The 24,046-nt window shown below is 39.6% G+C and overlaps 2 protein-coding genes and 1 long non-coding RNA gene across 9 annotated transcripts; 1 reads left to right on the forward strand and 2 right to left on the reverse strand.

The window, feature by feature from the left end:
• Positions 1–1,585: 1,585 nt before the first annotated feature.
• On the reverse strand, positions 1,586–12,356 carry brsk1b (BR serine/threonine kinase 1b). The gene is made up of 19 exons (XM_079455704.1): positions 12,007–12,356; positions 11,057–11,151; positions 10,591–10,676; positions 10,305–10,445; positions 9,923–10,039; positions 9,807–9,840; positions 9,619–9,687; positions 9,254–9,400; positions 8,623–8,654; positions 7,892–8,056; positions 7,647–7,744; positions 6,407–6,557; positions 6,092–6,152; positions 5,006–5,288; positions 4,864–4,912; positions 3,598–3,721; positions 3,279–3,498; positions 3,094–3,183; positions 1,586–2,994 (listed from the first exon to the last, which is right to left on the reverse strand). Exons 1-19 carry the CDS (start codon positions 12,092–12,094, stop codon positions 2,786–2,788), a joined length of 2,259 nt encoding a protein of 752 aa, XP_079311830.1. The 5' UTR covers positions 12,095–12,356; the 3' UTR covers positions 1,586–2,785.
• A 1,801-nt stretch (positions 12,357–14,157) lies between these two features.
• LOC306894933 lies at positions 14,158–21,100 on the reverse strand. 2 transcript variants are annotated; one of them, XR_013786738.1, is made up of 4 exons: positions 20,938–21,100; positions 19,535–19,673; positions 15,636–15,741; positions 14,158–15,396 (listed from the first exon to the last, which is right to left on the reverse strand). It is a non-coding gene; the product is annotated as an uncharacterized lncRNA (long non-coding RNA). The 2 variants fall into 2 exon arrangements; XR_013786739.1 differs by lacking the exon at positions 20,938–21,100 and adding an exon at positions 19,896–20,882.
• prl (prolactin) lies at positions 20,216–23,949 on the forward strand. 6 transcript variants are annotated; one of them, XM_079457785.1, is made up of 6 exons: positions 20,253–20,616; positions 20,787–20,843; positions 22,197–22,318; positions 22,584–22,691; positions 22,982–23,164; positions 23,320–23,949. In XM_079457785.1, the coding sequence occupies exons 3-6, from the start codon at positions 22,208–22,210 to the stop codon at positions 23,503–23,505; spliced, it is 588 nt and encodes a 195-aa protein (XP_079313911.1). In that variant the 5' UTR covers positions 20,253–20,616; positions 20,787–20,843; positions 22,197–22,207; the 3' UTR covers positions 23,506–23,949. The 6 variants fall into 6 exon arrangements, with proteins under 6 accessions (XP_079313910.1, XP_079313911.1, XP_079313909.1 ...); XM_079457784.1 differs by having other exon boundaries at positions 20,216–20,843; XM_079457783.1 differs by lacking the exon at positions 20,787–20,843 and having other exon boundaries at positions 20,253–20,410; positions 23,320–23,948.
• The last annotated feature ends 97 nt before the right edge of the window (positions 23,950–24,046 follow it).

Consider the following 24,046-nt stretch of genomic DNA (forward strand, 5'->3'; position numbering starts at 1 on the left):
TATATAATGTATGGTAAATAAGTAAAGACGAAGGATACATGTGATACTTGTGGTGAATGCGTTTCGAGGGAAATGCCAGTGACAAAAACAGAATATCATTCAGTGCATAATGTGAACGGGAGAAGGTTCGGACACATCCAGGAAAGAACACAGAGCAGGACGGTGTCATGAACACAGAGAAAGGATGTGGTGTGTATTTCGCATTCACTCAAAGCTGGTGTCCAGACAGTCTGTATTTGCACACTCCCAGACGTACCCTGCCTGAGAATTAACATCATTGAACATAGAACATCTTCAGGGTTTTGCTCTGGCGGTTCCTCTGCCTCTTGGGCATTCGCAAATGATGGGGTCCGACCGTGACCCTGAGCATGTTTGAGAGTGCACATGCTAACCATTTTGTATATTTGGATTTAAGGCATTTGGAGTGTATTAAAATAAGGTTCTACCCCTTACTACAATGAACAATGCTCCTAAACATTCAACAGATTGACCAGTCGTTTTTTGCGACGTTTCATCTAGATTCGATGTGCTATCATTTTAAACATCATGATGGCGCACAGGACACGATGACAAAGACAGTCTGAAGTGTATATATGTCTATCCTTACGCTATACTTATCGGCTGTCTATTTTTGGGGACTATATGTCATGGCTATGACAGAGTGACAGAGGGAGGACCAGAGCAGAACCTTGCTTTGCATGTAGTGCTCTTCATGTCGGGAAAAGCGAGGACAGAGAGCGCGGAAGAAAGGAGCGTTATTTTAGATTCCGGGCTACAGGGCAGAGGCTCATTGGACAAAGAGCTTTTTTAAGTGGATATTCAGGATCAGTTTTCCCTCATTCACAACCATAAACGGAATGAGCCCCACTGACTCTGACTCTGCACTTAAGACAACTCGTTCCCCAAGGGTGGGCAAGGACAGGGACAACTATTTGTTTCAATACAATTCTCTTCTTAGGACAGTGCATTCCAGGTTCAAAGTCCAGTTATCATTCATTTTGTTTTTATATTGTGAGTTCTGACAAAGAGAGTCTTCTCATCAACAGTTATTCGTGTCTCTGTGTGTGTGTGTACATGTGTGAAAAAAGAGAGAATACTGCTCGCGTCTAGTACAAAGGACTGGCCTGGTACACACGAGTCCGAAACTTTGGGCTCTGGTCTGGGTAACATTCTCAAAGATGGAGAGTGAACACAGAGGGCTGGAAAACTCCTGCCTGGCTTCTGTTTTGTTCCTCTGATTCCATAAGGTTCACTTAAGTCTACATTGTACATCCTGGAGGGTTTATTCCATTCCATGAGAGACATCCCACTTTTCAAAATTGTTCTCTAGATTCCTCCGTTGTGAATTTGTTCGTTTTATCCAAATGAAATGAAAATGAGATGGGAAAATGTAGGCTAATGAAAAGGATATTAGAAGGGCATTTTGCAGCATTGTTAGTTGGAAAAATCGAAATTGTGGCTTTATTAGTCCACCCCAGTCAACTTGAACCTGACACTCTTTTTATCCACCTAATTTGAAATAAATAAATAAATAATAATAAATAAATCTTAACTTGCTTTGACATTCATTTTTTTCTTTTTTGTTGATGGCAAACATTTTACACCTCAGCTCAAAAATATAAAACAAATATAAAATAAAAAATAAAATGTTATTTTGAGTTCTATACATTTTGAAAGTCTGAGCAAGCATCACAAGAGGGGAGGGTAAGGGCTTTTAAGTTTCCTTTGCCTCTCCTTGCCTCTTTCTAAAACACAAGAGACTTTGACTCGTGCAAATTTGTTCCTCTTGTTCAATCTCTGTATGAACATGTCATAGGAAGTTTAGATGCCTCCTCACCCCCAGCGCTCTACTTAGTGAGCGAGGAGGTTGGTGTTTGATGCTTTGACCTACAACAGACCAATTTTTTTCTGAGCGTCAAACAGTAGCTTTTTCTCCACAGCACGTCGATTTCTGGATCTACAAACATATCACAAAGCTCAGGATCTAAATCACAGGTTTGAATGAATCGTGTTTAAAGTAGCCCACATCTTAAACACTTCTCTCTATTATCTTCAGGTAGGAGGCATAATCCTGGCTTACCTCATAGAGTTTTAGCCACATAAGTAGTGTTTTGGGGTTAAAAACTGTATATTCTACTCTAATTCCCATACTGAACAAATCCCTATATCCCTTACTTGTCAAGATGCTTGCGAATTCCTGTTTTGTGCTCCGGTGTTAAGAATTAAGACATTTCCATAATTTCTGTTCTCAAACAGCTCATTGTGATACTCTGATATTCATGTTTTCACATGGACCATTACTTATGATAATGATAGTAAAAATGATGAGGAAGATGACGTTTGGGAGACATTCATTCCTGTCCCACTTGTTTGTCTGGATGCAGGTATAGTTTGTTGCTATTAGATCACGGGACGATGGATGTCAAACTCCTTGTTTGTAGTGTTGCTGGGTAAACGATTCATAGCTGAGGTTTACATTAAAAAATCTTGTCAAATCCTTTGCTCTGATGAGGATAAGTGATATCATCGATGGTGTTCTGGTTCTTCGAGTGATTTTTTGCATTTGTTACAGACAAGGAGTAAGAACACTTCCATGTGGATAGACTCCTGACCCTCCTACTATTGCAGCTGGACCTCAGGAATTCCAATAGTGATGTGCGAACTGGGGCTGAATATACCTGTTCTTATTTGTTGTGCAGATGGTCTATGAGGGAGTCGTGTCTTGGGGATATCAGGGGGCGGGGCTCGCCCCCCACCTGCTCCATAGCGTTTCTAAATAGTTTACTTAGGGCTGAGACTGCGTTCCATTTGAGGAAAGGAGACGAGTTTTATCCTTGCCAGACCCTTTTCTTTGTAGAACGCTTCCGCTTCCCCCAATACTGCTCCCTTCTCCTCGTTCCGCTCGCTCGCCGCGATCGCACCCGCCCTCCGAACGACGAGAGTTTTGACGGGTTGGTGTGCTGGGTGGGCGAGATGAAATCCCATTCTTCTCATCTGAGAACACAGAAAAAAAAGCAGGTCTAAACATGCTACAGAATTTGAGTCATTATGGAAATTTCGTCACTCTGTGAAGGAATTTGTTTTGGCAGTTACCTGCAAGCGCTTGCACGGAGGGCTGGTCATGCGTACTGAGAAGCTGAGCTTGAATGGTCTCCACCACCCTCTTAAACCTGCGACTTGGGCCTACAAAACAGACACAGCAGTGTTTCATTGTCAAAAAACCCAAGAATGACTCTCTCTCTCTCTCTCTCTCTCTCTCTTGCATTCTATGTAAATACCAGATAAGAGGGTGAAGGTGACACTGTAGATGCCAGTCTCCCTCCTTCCTTCTCTCTCTCTGTCTCTCTCTTTCTCCCTTTCCCGCTCTCTCTCTCCTTCAGAGAAAGCGATGTCGACCTGAAATTTGACAGGCTTCTGGAAGACGGATGAACCTCCGGAGGACTTATACTCTGCCCGGAAACTTGTCTGAGAGATGACACTGTGACTCAGGGAGGGAATCTGTGAGGAAGAGAGGCAGGCCGTCAGAGTCTGAATCTTCGTAACAGAATGAACATCACGCAAAGCGTGAAGAAAGGAATTGAAAGGAAGGATACGAACTGATAAAAAGGCGTGGACAATATCAGCCTTGATAGAGCTCAACGGTTTGTCTCTAATCACAATAAAGATCTGCTCTTCCCTCTCCAGACTGATGAAGTTTCCAAACCAGGACTTCTTGGCCAGCCTACGGCAAAAAATTAGGAGACTTTAAGTCATAGTTCACCCAAAAAAGAAAATTACTCACTCTCTAAATGTTCCAAACCTGTAAAAAAGTTTTTGTTTGCTTGAACACAGAGAAAAATATTTGGACGAATGCTTGTAACCAAAACCTTTGGTCAATGCACACACAGAGATTTAAAACGTCCTCAGATAATTACTTTCTACACCACACCTTTTTGTGTGGCTTCCGGACACATGAAATATATGGCATGAGATGTGTGGAGTGACTTTATAAGGTTGTTGCATTATTTTAAAGCTAAAGAAGAGGATCCCTATTCACTTCCATTGTAACCACAAAACACCACTTTTCAAAAATATCAGTGCTTTGGATCCAAAGATCAAGGAAAGTCATAGTGGGTTTAAACAACACAATGGTGAGTAAATTATGACAAAATGGTCATTAAAGGGCTCAGTGGTCTTCATAGAGACCACTTATTTAATGAGTGAAAACTAATTTAGCTATATAAAAACTATACATAAAAGTATGACTTTCTTACTTAAGTCTTTTTTTCTTGTTTCCCAGTAAAAAATCTAAGCATTCTTGAAATAAGAAGTATTTTCTTGATGAGCACACTGACTTAAGAAAATAAGTCTTGTTTTTAGTAAAAAGATATGAAGTTTCAGTAAATTTGTGCTTAAAACAAGCAAATAAATCTGCCAATGGTGTAAGAAAAATGATCTTGAATTGAGTGACTAAGAAAAAGGTAAACCTTAATTCAAAATAATTTTTCTTACCCCATTGGCAGATTTAACAAGAAAAAACGACTAAGAAAGTCATTTTTTGCAGTGTATACAGTACACTTTAGTAGGGCTGTTCTCTTTAAAATCACAGAAGCTTACTCTGCAAGCATGCAAATGCTGTTTTACACATTCAGAGAAAAGCAGCTAAAAATGCTAAAAAAGCTTCAAAACAAACACACTGAATCATAGGGGCAGGTTGTTGTAGCTTTAAACACAGAACTTCTGGCACAACACGTAACATGAATGAAATGCTGTGCAATCTGCAACCCTTCAGATGTCATATGAACATTTTGAGTATTTTAAAAGCTACAGTCACTATGTAAGGTCACATTCGTCTTTTACAGCTATGTTTCTCTCATCACTTACTCAGGGCTGGACTCTGGTGTTAAACTGGACATGTCCTCTGAAGTAGGAACTATTGAAACACAAAACCAGTATATTAATTAATTAATTAATACATTTCACTTAACAACTACAACTCCATGTCATTGGTTCATGCCTATCTCACCCTGTAGCCTTCGGCGGTGGAAGCGCGGCGAACCCAGAAGGTTGTTCTTGAAGGAATTGAGGCGTGTCCTCCAGTGGGCGGAGCTACTGGCAGCCATTCCACCACTCCCCCCAGGGCTGGAGGGTGGAGTTAGGGAGAGGGAACCACCACCCACACCACCACCCCCTTCAGCTCGTGAGGAGGAAGAAGAGGAGGAGGAGGAGGGCGGGGTGGGAGGGGGGTGCTGGGGATGGTGCACAGGGGTCCCCAGAGGGGTGGGGAGTGGGGAGCCCTGTGGGGTAACCTGCGACACATGGGCAGAGTTAGGATAGATGGTCTTAGTGACAGACTTCAGGACAGAAGGAGTAGGGAAGAAGAAGCGAGGGATGGGGGACAGGAGCGGAGAGGGAGAAGGGGAGGGAGACGGAGGAGTTTGCAGGGGGAGGGACTTCATTGACTGCAGGTGAGGGCGCTCGGAGGGGCCTTTGGATGGTAGGGTCTGGGTCTTTTGGTCAGGCACGCGTTGGGACGGCCTGGACGTGGTGGAACTTCCTGCTTTGGGGTCTTTGGACTGGGTGGCGGAAGCAGAGGTGACTTCAGTTTGGCTGAAAGTGAAAACTGGGCTCTGACAGGTTGGAAGAAAAAGGACAGAAGGATGGAGAGGAAAAAGAGGAGATGGAGAGATGGACACAGCAATGGTAATGAAAGTTAATGAAAGCTATGGTATATGATTATTAACAGTTGTATTAAACCGAGTTATGAAACTGATGCACGGCTCTTAAAGAAGCTTGTGAAATCTAGTGTATATTAGTAAGTTGTGTTAATCATTAGGTTGAACAGTGCAAAATGCAGGTTAAAGACGTGACCATTAAATATATACATTAATGTGTATGTGTGTGAGAGAAATATTTGGTGTGAATAATGACTCCAGTATGAAGACAGTATGAGGTAGATGAACATAAAGCAACTAAACCCATTTCAGCTTTGCTGATCGTACAACAGTGACAGAAAACCGGCATATTACTTAAATATAGAAGTAGTGTTTTGTTTCCACTTCAGATATTGGAGTACAGTTAACTTGAAAATAAAGGGTGTGGAGAAACTTACTCTAGGGCTGCTGAGTGGACTGGACGAGAGGCCGGTTGAAGCTCCGCTAACCGATCGAGATCTAGCAGAACACCAGGACATGTTAGTCAACCATGTCTTCATGTTTCAGGACGTCATAGATACACAATCCTTTTCAAGTATGTTAACTTTCCTTGGATATTGTTACAGTTCACAAGTGTGACTACAAGCAACCTATCAACATTTTGTAAGAAATTGTTAACAAAATGTTTATTTTATTGAAAAGGCAAAGGTTGAAAAGTGTGGTCTGGCATTTAGATGAAGGTAAAAATGTCATTTTAAACAATATCCATGTACCTCTGGCTATGTGCAGAGGTATCCAGTGCTCTGCGTGGAGGTGTTGGAGAGCCCTGCTCTGTTACACTCAGTACCTCTAGACTTTTTCTCTCCGGCCGACAGCGACCGTGACGGGTCAACATGGGCGAGTCCACTCGCTTACGAGGAGGATCTGATGACACAACATATAAACACCCACTGTAACACAAACATCTTATATGTATACTAGTCAGTATACCATATACTGTAACTTCAATAACTGCATTAACTAATCTACTGCACTGTAACCTTATTAACTGCATTTACTCATCTTCTGGACTGCAACTTTAATAGCATGTCTATAGTATGTATGCACACTTAAGTTGCTTGCACTATTGTTTAGTCTAAATTATTACCGGTTCATAGCCACCTGTACATTAATGTTCATAGTATATAGCTATCTGTATATATTGTTCATAGCACATACCTACTGTCATATTTTCATAGAACATACCTACTGTAAAGTATTTTCATAGTCCATGCCCACTGTATAATAATTTCCTAATAATGTAATCTGTATTTATTCACTGTATATCCTGCACTTCCTAATTGCACTTCTGGTTAGACCTAAACTACATTTCGTTACACTGTACTTGTAAATGTGTAATGACAATAAAGTTGAATCTAATCTAATCTAGTATAAATCAGTACACCATCACAGTTTCTATCAAAACCAATACAATTCCCTTAACAACCATTAGATCTATTACATGTTCTGTTTTAGACAGTGTAGGGTAGTTTGAGAGTATATCGCACATGAAGCCTAACTATATCCAAGAAGAAATCTAAGGTTTTGCTTTACACAAAAGAATTCAAATGTCAGCACTGCCGCCAGGCTGTCAACCTTTGATCTATTTCCTCTGAATACATTGGCAGGTCCAACTCTGATCGAACCTGTACCACCTGTTCTTCCACTACACCATCCTATTAACAATGAAGATCAACTCCCCTGTCAAGCTCTTAATGATGACGATTCTCCACCTTGAAATCCCGTTTTTAGCCCGGGTTTGGTCCTGATCTGTTTATTTTGGGGAACGCGTCCTCAATGTGTTACATTTACAAATCACTGAAGTTTGCCTTAGAAGCACACTCGAACCCTTTAAGGAAACTGGCTTACTTTCAGGCTTAAAGGAGCCAGATGGTCGCTAGGTAACCAACATTTCTCATGGTATTCGGCTGAACGTCACAGTAACGTGCACAGGCCTGAACAGCGAAAACTCACCAACATCGTTTCTGGGTGGAAGATGTTCATCTTCATAGCTGGGGTAACGCTCCTTCCTGTCCAACAGAAGATAGTAGATCAACTTCTCCTGGTTTTCTCTGAAATGACAAAAAGAAGATGCAGCATGCTTTCGTGAGAAAGGTGAGATCATACGATTTCATACAAGCCGTTTTATGTACAATTCATCAAAACGTTGATTATGTATCTGTTCTTTTCAAAATACATGCTGAAATTCTTTGACTCACTCTTCACACTGCAGGTCTCTGGTGAGTTTAACACGGTCTCTGAAGCAGCCCAGGGAATGCATGCTCTCCAGAACATCAGGGTCCAGATCGGTAAGAGACAGAATCCTTTTTACGCACACGCGTCTCGGGGGCGGCTGCTCTGGACACGGCTCATTCCTGCCCCCTCTGAGACAGCAAGACACAAATCGATGTGAAGACATGTAAGCATTAAATGCAATGAAAATAAAAGGAATAGACCTTTTTGTTACACAATAAATCTATACCTTTATGATACAATATGTATGTGTGTTGAACATATAATTTAAGTTATTATTCACTAAAATATTCCCATTCACTGTAAAACATGGCCACCAGGAATCTTTTTAGATATCAATACTATAAATAAGCTAAAGACTAAATACGAATGATCATAATCTACAGACACAACGTTTAATTTGAAATCTATAGCACACAGCAGGACTTTAAATAAACACAGACTCAAGTTTCACTCTGTTCATCACAAAGATCCAGTGTAGATTTAGAAGACAGCAGAAGTAATATGGACTTATTTTATGGTACTTATCATGATTTTTCTGGAGCTTGGCAGATGTGACTACATCACTATAAATCAAGTTGTGTATATAGAATACATATTTAAACCAAATGAGCAAAATTATCATTTTTAAGTGAATTGAGTGATAATTGATGTCATTAGACTGTACCTATTACTAAGTATTATTAACAATACTTACTGATACCAGGCGTGCTTTTGTATTTCTTCCAACTAAGAAATAAAATAAACAAACAAAAACAATTATCATAAACAGATATGTGGAATAACTGTAACTATTATTATCTATAATGTTTATATAAGATATATATAATATATGGTTACATGAGAAGTATGTGTATACGCTATATGGACAAAAGTATTGGGATGCCTCATTCCAATGAACAGGTTTGACTTCTTCTGTGAGCACAAATCTTCACGCTACAGCATTGAAGGATATTCTAGATAATTGTGTGTTTCTAATTCTATAGCATCAGTTTGGACAGGGCCATTTTTTATTCCAACATGACACTGACGGCATGCACAAAGCAAGATGAAAAATAAATGAATGAATCAATCTAGCGTGGAAGAGCCAGACCTGAACCCAACTGAACACCTTTGCTCTTACTACCCAACAGGGGTACAGTTTCTTAAATGAAAAATTCTAAAATATAGTATAACATTAATATTTGATTTGAGTGGAATTATTGGAATAGATACACAGGTTTATTAGAAAGGGGCATCTCAGTTATTTTTTCAATAGTGTGCAAGTTTGGTATAATGGTTATATTTGACTGTAAATACAGTGTATGGCTATAGATGGATATGCATACCGTCAGGCGTTTCTCAGGGTTGACCTCAATCATGCCACGGAGGAGAGCCTGGCAGTCTGGAGGAATGAAGTGAGGCATGTGAAACACTCCACTCTTCACCTTCTCCAGCAGTTGACGCAGGTTATCGTGGTCAAAAGGTAGCGCTCCCTTTGAGGAAAGACATAACACACACATTGACACACATTTCTGAGTGCAAGAGAGGTGAATTTATTCAGGTAAGGGTCGAGACTTTAATATAGCCACATGCAGTTTTGAGACATTACACATACGTATGTGCACCTTTCTCTTTAGACACTACTTTTCTATTAATACAATTAAAAAGTATGTGGAGAAGATACAGAAATACAACAAAATGTCACACTTACCACCAAAAGAGCAAAGAGGATAACTCCACAGCTCCACACATCTGCCCTGCGTCCATCATATTTCTCACCCTGTGGAAACAGTACAAATAAATACAGAAACATTTGTTATTTTTGTGAGATCTAGTGTATGAGATCTATAAATTAAAGCATGTGGCATTTATCCTCGAAAAACATACAGTATCACTTACCCTGATGACCTCAGGACATGCATAATGAGGTGATCTGCAGATACACATCACTGATCATTAATACTTCATCTACTGTAACACAGTATTACACACACATGAACACATAAACTACTGACCCACAACTGGTCTCCAGGAGACTGTCTCCAACCTGTAGGGAGGCCATACCAAAGTCAGCAATTCTGATGTTATTCTTCTCATCCAGCAGGAGGTTTTCAGGTTTAAGATCTCTGTGGCTGAAAAAAGACAAGTAGGGTGTTTTCATATGTGTACTTAGAAGAAAATGGAGAACTGAACGGCAAACCTAGAGACACTATATATTTAAAAACTCCATCAGACGATCAGTCCTGAATAATTATTTACAAAAAAATTTTTTTTTTACACATCTTAAAGTTGCAATACTTGGTACTACACTTTTATGCTGACCATGCAAAAATATTTAAATAAAAAAATCTGTGTATGCAGCACACTGAAAAAGAAATGATTAAAAGAGACGTTTACCATATAGAGTGACTGTGACAGAAGTCAAGAGCAGATATGATTTGTCTGAAGAATTTTCTAGCCTCTTTAGGGGTCAGTCTGCCTTTCTTTACCAGGTAGTCAAATAGCTCCCCACCGGACACATGCTCCAGTACTAAATACCTAAAAGACGGACAGTGAATATATATTGATAACCTGCACAGAGATGATCACAAACTCACAGCCACATCTCCAGAGCAGGATGTAAGTCTAGACAAGACAAGGCCAGGCATGCTTCAGATGTGTGGAGAAACAGAGGAGTACTTACAGATATTTGTTATTCTCGTACACATCATACAGTTTAAGGACATGAGGGTGTTCTATTAGTTTAAGAATAGCTATCTCTCTCTCCACCTGCAGAAATGGGGAGAGCGAGGAACATTGAAGGAAAGTTGAATAGAGAAAAGGAAGGACTTGATTTTTGCAAAGATGATGAAGGCCAAAGATCATTTTGAATTTAGAGCGAGTTAATAGAATCAATATACATACAACAACAGTCTGACAATCAACAGTAGACAAAAAATGATTTAAAAAGGAAAGACTAGCGTTTTTTAGCACAGATCAGACAGAGCATAAACTGTGGTAAATAAAGCAGTTTGGGATGTGCAGCTGTGTTATAGGAAAACCTCTGTACATAAAACGCAGTGAAAGCAGGAAATTATGGAAAAAACAACACGTTTTTTAAAGAAAATTCGGTATGTGTAGTTTTGTGTCAGTGAGTATGGAAAACTTACTTTCATAAGAACAGACTCTGACAGCTTTTCTCTGTTAACTATTTTTATGGCCACCTTCTGTCCTGTAATACAGTGAACTCCTAACTTCACCAGACCTGCAATACAATATGTACAGTCTTCATTAGACATGTTCCCAATGAGGCAATGTTCATATTAAAATGTGTACCCCTGACCACGTGTTATTTGATGAAGTCACAAGATGTACTGTATGCGTACTGTACGTCTTTCCATACTGACGATTTATGAGCAATTTGCCTATTTTGTATAATTTTACCATAATGATTCCAGAAATAATGTGTTTGGGGCATGAAATCAAAACACTTTCACAAGATCTTACAGGTCCAGACAGGACTAGATAAGTCCAGATGGGCCTGCACCAAGCGAAAAGTGGATGTCAGGTTTATAGGGTCTATACACATATAGACTTGCACCATTTACTGAAATCAAGTCAACTTCACCAGGAAAGAAATTTACTTACAGCAGTACTTAATATTTGGCATTGATGAATAACACTTCTCACTAATACACGAAAATAAAGGAAATAGTAAAAACACACTGCTCATGTACACAATAACATAAATTATTAATGCACTTTTCTGTTTTACCTGCCAAAAAAAGATCCCATATATATTTGATTTTCTCTTGTGCATATTCCAGTTACCAATTACTGACAAACAGGTTCTCTGTGATCTTTATTCCAGAACAAACAACACAACACACGTCCAGACTCGGGACAAATAAATCACACAAACACTTGTGACATTAAACAACGTTCAAAATTGCCATTATATTGTTACTTGTTCAATCCTCCGCACTTACGTTAAAAGCTTAAAATATTGCCAAATACATCGTTCAATAGATTCATCCTTGAACGGGACGCGTGAAATAGAGCATAGAGCATTTTAATGCACTGAGTGAATCCTACTATCCCAAACAGGATATGAGCTTACCTGTTTGGCCCTTTCCCAGCGTCTTTTCCAGTCGATAGGGCCCGACATACTGAGCTGCCTGACTCCCCGACAACTCCTTACTGGACATTTCGTTCAAATGCGATTTTATGTCACAATGTAAGTGGGAAAAATCAGCGTGTTTTCAAATCTGTCCTGATCACATAACAGCTCCGCCGTACAGACATCACAGACGGTGAGCGATGACACAGGGATGCTGATGCGTGATGTCAATGCCGTGGCCTACTCCCAAACATCTGCCGTCTCCTTAAAGTTGATCGAACTGCATCGGTAACATTTTCCGATTGTAAATAATAAATAAAATAACTGGGGTATGCGTCCAGCCGAGTCTATATGCTCAAACTACAGCTGTTGTTGCGATTTAAACGACTCGGGATATGTATGATGAGGGAACACGGTTAGATCTGTCAGTATATGGGCCGATACTGTATCAGAAAAGCGTTTTCTTAATAGCTCCGAACAACAGTAAACTAATTGTTGTTGTTATTATTAGGCTATTAATATGATTATTTAAGACAGCGAGAATATTAGATGGTAAAGTCATCAGTCCACTCGCCGGTATGTTTTCTGTTAAAATATATTCATTCAGCCTACCGGTATAGTCAAACTGGAAGTGGCCTATTTATTAAAAACTTAGCCATATCCATCCTGCGAAACAACCGCACATTTGGTTTATGATACATTTATGCATTCTTGCTCCGATCTGAATGTCGTTTTTTCCTCATTTGTCAAAGATGCACCAAAGCTCCGTAACATGACGTGTTTCGTCTCGATTTGAATCAAATTCAGGACGAGAAAAATGAGCGTCCCGTGCCTGCGATAAACTACGATTTATCCCAGGCCTCACATCCGGAAATACAGGAGAATTGTCAGAGAGAAAACAGCCACCCTATCGCGAAGGAGAGCCCCGGTGTCTTCAGTAACATCCACCAACGAATCCACCGTGCAAGTCCCGAGTGTACATTGCGCTATTGTGAGCTATAGTGTTTGTGCAAAAATCCCTCGCTTTATTTGTACAGAAGACATTCCTGGTCAAAAAACAAGCATCTTTAACTAGCGTAGGAGACACCTCTCCCCCTCCCTCCCTCCCTCGCTCTCTCCCTCCCTCTCGCGCTGGCTATGTGCATATCGCTGCATCTTCTCTCTCTCCTCCCGTCGCCTCGGCTACCGCGCGTGGAGTCATCCTTTTAATCTCGTTTTCAGGTTACAGTCGTCGCAATGGCTTGCTCGGCGTTGGTCCGGTCGGTTCGGTTGCCTCACGAGGAAGATTCGGATCTGCAGAATTCTCACTGTCAGCAGGGCCTTTCTCTGTTTTCTAGCTCTCTGTATTCCTTCTCCCTATCCGACACGAGCAGCATCAGCATCCGGGTTCTGCGGTACATGCGTCCCCTCCCTTACGCGATTCCCATCGAACATGCTCGTCATACCCCCACCCCCATTTCCGCCCGAGAACACGTTCTTCACATTATTGAGCTCGTTCTGTGTACGTTATTGATATCGAGCAATGGCAGTCAAAATGAGTGACAAAGGTGCAGCATTTATCTTGTTTGATATTATTTGACAACCATCAAATTGACTTGTTTTCGTGGTATTAATTGACGTTCGCACGATATTCTCTCATCAGAAAACAAGACACTGAGCAACTGTACAAAAAGAGGACATTTACAAATAAAACAAAAACACATTTCCCACTAATTCTTATTTCCCCATGCTGTATTCCTGCCGTATAGTGCTTGAACACAAGATGGCAGTAGAGATGAAGTATTTATTTTTTGTAATGCGCATTTTACCTAGTCTATCTCACATTTGATCCGTATTACCTTTTACCTCTGGTGGCTTTACCAATATTGTTTTGAAGGGGTGTGTTACTAGCACCAAGCTCATATTCATAAAGTTGTTTTGTTTAAAGGGACAGTTCCTCCAAAAATAATTTTCTTATGTTGTTGAACATCAAAGCGTGTATAATAACACAAAAGAAAATATTTTGAGAAGTGTCTTATTTTGTGTTCTGCAAAAGACAACCACCCAATGAGATTTGGAATGACATGAAAGAGTAAATTATGATAGAATATCCACTTTGGGGTGAACTATCCCTTTCAGTGAGACAGCAAGTTTTTCTACGTATTTATTGTTGTGTACTTTTATAAGCATATAATGATTTTCACAGATGCTTCTCTATGAGTCCTTATGTGTTTCATTGAGATTTCTGACTGCACTTCAAACATATACTATCATAACCTCCCTCACGTGGGGCTTCTCAATGTCAAGCGGTTGCTTTTTAAGTCATACACAGCACATTCATTGGCCTCAGTCCATAACCAAATGCCTTAAGAGTATTGGTAAAGTTATCCCTTCTTCCTGGCAGATCTCCAAGCAGTAGCACACCGTCACCTTGGAACATGCTGACACACACTTGATAATATCTCAATTCACAACAGGTTTATGGAAAAGAGCGAAAGAGTAATGATCGTGTCACGTTTCCATTTTCAGATAGTTTCCCAAATTTCTCACAACTCTACTTATGCAAGCCAGATGCAGACATGCATGACAGGGCATGCATAACAAGCATGCATTTCTGGTATTTTCCAAACACCCAAACAGCTTTGCACTGTTTACATGTGTGAGCATCATTCACCCTTAGGACATTTTTTCGTTTTACAGAACAAGTCTTCACACTTCTAGCTTCCAAGTTTGCAAACAAATGAGCTCAAGCAGAAGCTTAAGTTGTGATTGATTGGCTGATGAGATGGGTTGGGGATTTTAGTAAGCGTATTTGTGTGCTTCTTAATGAGTTGAGGTGAGGAGTTTATTGTATTAGTGACATTTGAAGGCCTAATCTCCCGTAGTTCACCTAAACCCATTACTAAAGCCCACATAATCCTAGCCTAAAATCTATTTCAATGCAGCCACCTGAAAGTTTACAAGTTAACACTAATCTGAAGATAAAACTGGCTATTTGGTAATATAGGATCTGCTGATAGTTGCGTAAGAGCTTGCAATGACAGATAACCTCTGCAAGTCATTTTTATCTAGACAATTTGCTTAAAACCAGGACAATTAATTCAAACTACTCGAGGCAGAAAAGAGCGTTACAAATGGCATACCATTTTAAAATCTTTATTCCATCTTGTAAGCATCCGAGACACAATTTTTATCTCTTAAACTTGTTTACAGACCAGATCAGTACAATCAGCCATTAAAGGGGAGGTTAGATTGGTGGTTGGAGGAATCCATTTAAGCTTCACACAGGGGGTAGAGAAAGGAAGAGACACACGAATGGTCTCTGGTGCCAAACCCCATTTCAATCATTTAGTCCAGTGCCATGAGCCGCAGGGAATGCTGGGAAGGTGGAGGACTCAGTGCAGTAAACCTCTGATAAAAGACATAAGCACAAGCACGATAAGACAATAAACATGACTAAAAATGCAGTCAATAGAACCGTGACTATACTTTTGAACAATTAAAATAATTCACTTTATGTGATGCTATGGTCAGATGGTTCCACATTTAAAAAACAAGGTTAAACATGGTACACCTGCTGAGATGACATAAATAAAATATAGTTCTCACAATGTAAAGGGAAATGAAGACAGGAGGTGGATGTGCATTACCTTTTCTGCATGTTGAGCTCCTCATGACGCTTCAGCATTGCTCTTCACACAGGCAGCAAACGCCTCCATCAGCTCCTTACACGCTTCCCCACCCTTCTCCTTTACACTGAAACACACAAAACAGATGGTTACTGTCTCCAGCACATGAATGTGTACATGCAGACATAAAAAAAATACTTTAAATGATAAGACCTGGAGGTCTGACGGCATCAAATTTCTATTTCATGCACGCTCTTTTTGAGAAATAAATTAAAAAATTATAAATACTACAGTATAAAGCAAAAATCTTAATATTATTCCAATAAGTCCATATAAATTACACTCTTGTTTTAATTGTTCTATTTTTAGCTTAAAGGCATATTATTACATATTCAGAATCTTGACTGTCTGCAGTCATTTAAGGACATTTAGTTGCATGTCAAATCACTTTGGGTTTTTGCTACATCATACAGTATATCCATTGACTATTTAATGATTGGACTCAGGACTGCATGAAACATTATGCATGTGTTTCTGTGAGAGCGTTTTTGAGAATCTCTCCACACAAAAGCAAACACTGACACACTGCATTAGAGTGATGGAGCGAAAGCGAGGGTTGGAACGACAGTAAGAAGGGGGATAAAAAAAAGAACTAGAGAGATAATCCATGTGAACAGGGGCTGGGAATCACATGATCAGGCAACCAAGCAGCTGCGGCAGACAGGTAATGGATAAGAGGCGTGACGGCTGATGGAAGAGGATGATGTTGTGACCTTAGATGAAAATAGCCCCTCCCCCTTTTAGAAATCAGTCTCGGTCTCTCCCTCCCCCACATATCATCTGCTGCATCTCGAGCTCTGACATAACAGCGCTTTCTCTCTTTTCAGCGAACGGTGACGTAACACACAGCTGGTCAATTTAAATAGAAAGAGGTTTGAGCAGGCTGGTTGTAATGAGCCACGTGATGAAAAATGTAGTGGGTGATGTGGGGGCAATGCACTTGCCAAGGGCATTTCCTCTTCACAGGCAGCCATTTTAATAGTTTAGCGGGAAGACATGCATCGGTGGAGGGGGATCCACTGCGAAATTCGTTCATGTCAACACAACACTAATCAACTGAAAGACAAGCTGGCTTTCATAAGAGCTTAATTATGTGTTCATTTCTGATCACAAACCAGTTCATCACTGGTCTGGAAGAATGCTGAGTTTTAAAGATGGATAGTTCACCCCAAAGGAATATTCTATTCTTCATAATTTACTCACCCTTTTTTGTCATTTTAAACATGAATTTTGTTCTTCTGTCGAACACAAAAGATATTAAAAAAAATGTGGTACCCGAACAGCGGTGGTACCCCTTGACTTGCATTGGTTTGTGTCCATGCAATAGAAGTGAATGGGTACCAACATTGTTCGGTAACAAATGTTCTTCTAAATATTTTAAGTTGTGTCATACATGTTTGAGATTTCATGAGCACATTGCATTGAATGAACAAGATATATGAGGTCATTTGAATTTGAGTCAAAAATAAATTGAAGACAACAGGTAACACCCAAACAATGATCATTGTCCCCAATTTAAGACTGAATAATTTAAATAGTGGCCCGTCCTTCACATACATAATGCAAAAGGAAAGAGGCACTGCCCAGGAGTGCTCTAATCTTATACAGGAGTAGTTAGAAAGACATTTTTAATAGACTCAATGACTGCTGTAGTGTTTAAACAACAGATATAAAATCAATTTAAATGTCAAGACAAGTAAAAAAAATTGTGCTTTGTATTTTTGGCTTTGTGCAGAACATGTTGAACACACATAATAAAGATATAACCCTAAAAGTACAAATACATAGACTTGTTCAAAGAGCTACAAAACAAATATGCAGGAATCCAATAATGAGAATTCTGACTTTTTTGGAAGCTTTACCACAGCTAATCATGTGGAGATAATAGGGGATGGGGGGTCTGAAAAATAGCAACAATACATTCCAAACACCACAAGAACAGGCATGTCAACAAACAGGAGGAAAGTGTAAAAGATTGAAAGAGAGTTTGTGTCTCATTATCATATTTGGAAGGACAACCCCAGGACAAAATGGCTATACGTTGACTGTGTGAGTAGTTAATGTTTTGTTAAAGCCAGGCACACATTCTGCATTTTGACTTGTACCACAAAGATGCCATAATAACATTGTGGGGCTGCAGTGTGACATAGAAACATCTCAAGGTCATAAGGTCAGCTATTTTTAATGCAGCATATTTACACTAAATAGATCTAAAAAAGTTAAATATTTCACAACATACAACTGCTTTCATGTTTAAAGGTCCAGTGTATGCAATTTTGCGGCATCTTGTGGTGGGGTAGCGAATTGAAACAAATGGTTCAATCCATTCCTCCCTTTCAAAGCACCATGGTGGCTGACACAGGGCTAAGATGTCGTCAAGTTTTTGCTTCTTTGCCTAAGGAGATTACTTATTTACGAGACGTGCTCAGTAGATCAGTTTGTCCATCAAGGGCTACTGTAGAAACAACATGGCAGATTCCATGCAAGGGGACCTGTGGTGTATGTAGATAGAAATAGCTCATTCTAAGGTAATAAAAAAACCGCTTCATTATGTAAAGTCTTTATGCACCTCTGAAGACATAGTTATGCATATGATATTGCATTTCTGTCAATGAACCTCCAAAAAATTACACAGCACCTTTAAATGCAGATCTCACTGTATGACTCCTACCTTCTGGAGTAGTAACCGAAACCCTTGTAATATCAGATGTGATACCCATGGTGACATGTTTAGACCAGGTGTAAAGTGTACAGTGTACAGAACATGTCACACGAAGTGATCAATGACAACCAACCGTCTATACATATCTATGCTATATCGGTGGTCAGCTTAGTAGGATGTTAAACATCTAGCTAGTCAGCAGCACCAAGAATGCAGGTCTTCAGCCATACCCTTCTCGAATGATCATACAGAGGTCAAACTGGTCTAACAGTTTTAGGCTTTCACGCATCGGTTAGACTATTGGGATATTATGCATTATTCAAACATGCTGTCCAGGGTAAATTCTTTAACCCACACCCCTCCTATCTAGCCCTCACATACCAAAGGTCAGGGTATGTGCAACCTTATCTGGTTTCTCAAACGGCCCAGACTTGTCTACACTATAAACACCAGAGGCAGCAAAAAGGCCCTTTTGGGTGTGTGGGTGTGGTGATTGTGCTCAAAATACTTCTTGAGTAATGAAGGTTGTCAATGGTCAGAAGAGTGCACTAGTTCAGTGAAAAAGTCTAATTCTTCATGCAATATCACAATCCAGATATGATTATTCGTGATGCAAAATCAGCTAAATCCCCTAATGCGGAAGAGATTGGTGTGAGGGGAGGGAATAATGGAGAAAATTTGCATGCATGGTCCCCTTTCATGTATGCAGTCATCTCTGAAATGTGACTAAGCAGAGTTAAGGAAGGGGGGTTGCCTGGACAGACATGGTGAAGAATGAAAGAAGGAAAGAGAGGGGAAAAGAATGACATAGGCACATTCTCAACAGCCAATCAGCCGTGAGGAGGAATTGAAGTTGAAGAAACCCCAGAATCCCCAAAATGAGCAGCTCCACTGAGGTTGTCAACATGAATCAAACTGACACCAATCAAAGCATTTTAAAATCACACAAAACGTATTAGATATTGTATTAGAAAAAGAGATGCAGGACCATGGTCTTCCTCTCTACTCCTCCATTTTGGATAGCCACCACAATGTGCCATTTAGATCCCATACTTTAACTTTAGCAAACATCATCCATGCGGAATGGTTGGGAATACACGGGAATAGGCTACATAGAATACTTTGTGTAGTAAAATAATTTAACAAATCTTTATAGGCTCCATACACCGCTTTAACAGTGCATACTTCAATCACTTACCATTTGTCCAAATCTGCCTTGATGGCCACACAGAGTGCTGGGACGGGGGTCTCGACAGGAGCTGCAGTCTCAGAGTCCGACATGGCGTCTATGGTGTTGGTGTGTATGTGTGAGCTTGAATTGTGTAGCCTTTCTCCTGCTGTGCATGTGCAAGTATACAGGAGAAAACGAGAGAATGTAGAGTTACACTTTGCAAATAGGAGGAGGAGGAGTGTACATAGTACACAGGGGAGGGGGGAATGTGAGAGGGCACACATGTGTACATGAGCAAGAGATCAAAAGGTGCCCAGGTTCATCTGAACTGAGCATAGAAACCATTGCATTTATTTTTATTTAAAGAGTGCTTCAAACATAAACTCACCAGAGTCAAATTACTGGGGTACTTTGACATATAGGTACATTTATCGTCGTGTTTTATCATGGACTGTAAACGTGCGCCACCTACTGTTAGCGTGTTTTCCTGACAGTAATATGCGGGACTTGACTCAAGTATTTAAGTTGTGGGTGGCTTGCAAAACATATAAAGACCTGTTGTTGTTTTTCCTTTGTTTTAAGAATAAACAATAAAACAACTTTCATTAGGATAGAAAATAATAAATGTTTTATAAAAGAGTTTTGCTTAAGTAGATAGACTTTTATTTTGTTTGAATTAATTTCTAAATGCTTCCTCGATCAATGTGTCCAGAAAGTATTTCAGTAAATTCACTAAAGGGATTTTGGAACATCACGGACTACCATACCATGGTAGAACACTATAAAACACAAAGATATAGTTCGAAGATTTTAGCTAAGAAGAATATGAAGAATTGAATTTGTTCTACCATGGTAGTCAATGATGTCTCAAAATTGTCAGCTGTATGCAAACAATTCCTACAGGTTTGGAAAAACTTGAACGGAATAATTCACGACGCAATTTAATTTTAATTTTTGGGTGAAGTACCACTTTACGCTGGCGTTGTGTGGTCATTCGGATAAAACGAGATATTAACTTATTTAGTAAGTTAAGTCTACAAAATTCCCGAATTGGGTCGTCTATTTGGATCGAATAAAAACTACAATACATTAAATCAAGCTAAGAGCAGGTTGGTCATAAATCACTGAACGACCTATGGTTAAAACGTTTGAAACTCTTAACAGTCACAGGCTATCAGCTCTAACGTTTAGTACGTCTCTGTCTGACTAAACCAAAAGAGTAGCCTATGCCGTAAACACTTTTTTTTCTTTGAACAAAAAAAACTCAATATATCTCTAGTTGACGGGGGCAACCTTTGAGGACTTGACCTTTGAGGACTTAAGAACATCGTGTCCGGTGAGCAAGCAATTTACATTCATATGCATCTACAGCGCCAACGAGCTAAAGTCATTTTAATTAAATCAACATGTAATGTCGACAAAAACCGAACCTGGATCTGCAGTCGTGACGTAAAGTGGTCGATCTGGCAGGATCTAGAGATTCATTCAAGTTTTGCTTTATTTGTTCCACGACTCTTTCGCCGGGGGCATGGGGGTTGAGCGGGGATGAATGTCCCTATGCAGTGAACACATGTGCAGTGGACATTTTGCTGTGGGCTAATTGTTTGAGAGGGGTATTTTTTTATTGACTTGCTTGTTATTTAATACAGACGACTATAGGTAACTACAGGTGAAACACGGAGTGGTCTATAATTGGTCTAAAAAGGAATTTCATTTTTCTTTAAAACATGAGAAAGAGAAAAAGGTATAAAATAATGTGATCTTTCAGTCCTGTATGGTTTTCAAACAGTGTAACTCAGTGAATGAAATAAAAAAAATGAACCACATATAATGTTTAATAATGTTCAATAATGTTTAGGTCAGGCTATAGAGGTGAGACTTTCTCAAGCAAGGGGAAATGAAATACGAGCTTTGCAGCAAACATTCAAGGGGTTTCTTTGTGTGTGTGTGTGTGTGTGTGTGTGTGTGTGTGTTCTGATCAAATGGAATTTAGGACCAGGGATTGACAAAGGAATTTCCTCACGCAAACTTAAAAAAATGTCACATCTGAATAGCACACAGAGCAGTTTTTTACTAGGGTTCAGAAATACTTTTTGATTTGACATCCCCTTTGGCAAAACGATCATCAGGCATACATCTACATGAGCTCCATATTCAAAGCAGTTTGACCCCTTCGTTGTTAATTAAATGGAAAATATGTTTAAATGGCACTTCCTCTGAGTGAGGGTGAGTTTTGCTCTCACATGGCCCTTGTGGCCTGCATCTGGTCAAGCAGCTTATCACTATTGACTTAACCAAACCCTCAAAACAATGTTTTTCATTAGATTCAGGACTGAACTAGTTTAGGCACAAACACACACCTGGAGTGTAAGACTTACTGCATATCCAAATGCAAAAATCAGGGAGACTATATAATGACAAGGAAACGAATGAGAGTGCAAGAGAGGAAAGCTGAAAGCGAAGATTCACACAAGAGATAAAAAGAATGGTTAAAATGGAACTTCAACGGTCTAAACTGTACTTTGCAGGTAAATGTGTGATGTGTATTGGTGGTGTATATTCAGATTGTCAGCGGTTTCACACTATTTCTTTTTGACTATCTGTTGATGTCTTTCCGTCATGTTTCATTTTTTTCTCTCTGTTTGATACCCATTTTATATTGCTATTTGTTCTCTTTGTTTCTTTTCAGTGACTGTTTTGATGTGTGTCTTCGTCTCCATCAACGCTGTTGGTCTGAATGATTTACTGGAAAGAGCCTCACAGCTTTCAGACAAGCTACACTCCCTCAGCACTTCTCTCACCAATGACCTGGTCAGTACAGAATGTTCTCTTTAATATGTCATTTCAGATTAGTGTGAATACGCATTTATTCCTAAGAGGGACAGTGCACCCAAAAATGAAAATTCTGTCATCATTTACTCACCCTCAGATTGTTCCAAACCTGTATAAATGTCATTGTTCTGCTAAATACAAAGGAAGAAATTTTAACATGGGATTGGTGTCTGAATGTAAGATTATTCCCTGGAAATATTGACTGGTTGTTGGTAATGATGCTGAATGTCTGTTCTCTCCCCAGGATTCTCACTTTCCTCCTGTTGGAAGGATGATGATGCCACGTCCGTCAATGTGTCACACATCCTCCCTTCAAATTCCCAACGACAAAGACCAAGCCCTAAGCATTCCGGTACAAACACACTTTAGTACAGTTCATCTACCTTTCTATTTCTGTTTGTCCACAAACAGCGTTTTAACATACATTTTATCATATTTGTTATCGCCATCTAGTGGTCACTTTTGTGGTTACAGACCCAACAGAGGGTACAAAAATAACAGAAAGTAGGCTAATACTCCAGGCTAAAAACATTGTGAACTTTGCAAATGTTTAATGTTTCGATCTGATACTCTTATAATCTGACATATAAAGGCATAGATTTCATTTTTTTATTTATAAGCTTTATGTAATAATTTCTGCAGGAGGACGAGTTGTTATCTTTGGCTCGCTCTCTACTGCTGGCGTGGTCCGATCCCCTCGCTCTTCTCTCTTCTGAGGCATCCAGCCTGGCACACCCAGAACGCAACACTATTAACAGCAAGACCCAAGAGCTGCAGGATAACATCAGAAGTCTGGGAGCAGGTTTGGAGCATCTCGGTCATAAGGTGAGTCTAAATATATTCATATACATTTAATGTCAAAAGAGGACATAAAGCAAATTTGAACAGTAAAAAAAATCACATTTTATTTAAGAAAAACTGATCTGATTTTCTTCCTAGATGTTGATCTTTCCAATTGTCCATGTTTTCTTTCTCTTTAGATGGGCTCATCTTCAGATGACTTGCCCAATCTCCCTTTTTACACAAACAGTCTTGGTCAGGATAAAACCTCTCAGCTTGTGAACTTCCATTTCTTGCTGTCCTGCTTCCGCAGGGACTCGCACAAAATTGACAGTTTCCTTAAAGTTCTTCGCTGCCGGGCAGCTAAGAGACCTGAGATGTGTTAAAGAGGCAGTCTCTGCCAATCTCTTTCCATTATAAAGAGCGATCTGGAATGTTCTTTATCATGCCATGCCGAAGCGGCACCTCTGTTTGTTTCTAAGCTGTAGATATTTGAATAACCTTCCTATATACTTGAATTAATAACCAGGCTAAAGATTAAAGAAGCTCAATAAAAGCATCCAGATGAGTAAGATGTAGAAAGGACTCCAGGGATGCTGTATAATAAACAAATGTACAGAGAAACATCTCAGATTATCATCTATGTTGAAACGTTTGACTATAGTTTGAAGGGACATTTTTATATTGGGTAATGAAAATTTATTTATTGAGGATGTATTGAAATGTTGTAGGATCTTTAACAAGTTTATTTTAACATTTTAACTTTTCTGCAATGCAATTTTTAAGTGTTTATTTTTTGCGCCAACATCAATAAATTTCTATCACGCAGATTTACGTTGTTTAATTAATACCCAATTTGACACATAATTCATGAATACCTTTCAATAACAGATAGTATTTAAAATGTTGTCAATTATTGCGGCGCAC

The sequence above is a fragment of the Barbatula barbatula genome, assembly GCF_947034865.1.
Source record: "Barbatula barbatula genome assembly, chromosome: 5".
Lineage (NCBI taxonomy): Eukaryota > Metazoa > Chordata > Actinopteri > Cypriniformes > Nemacheilidae > Barbatula > Barbatula barbatula.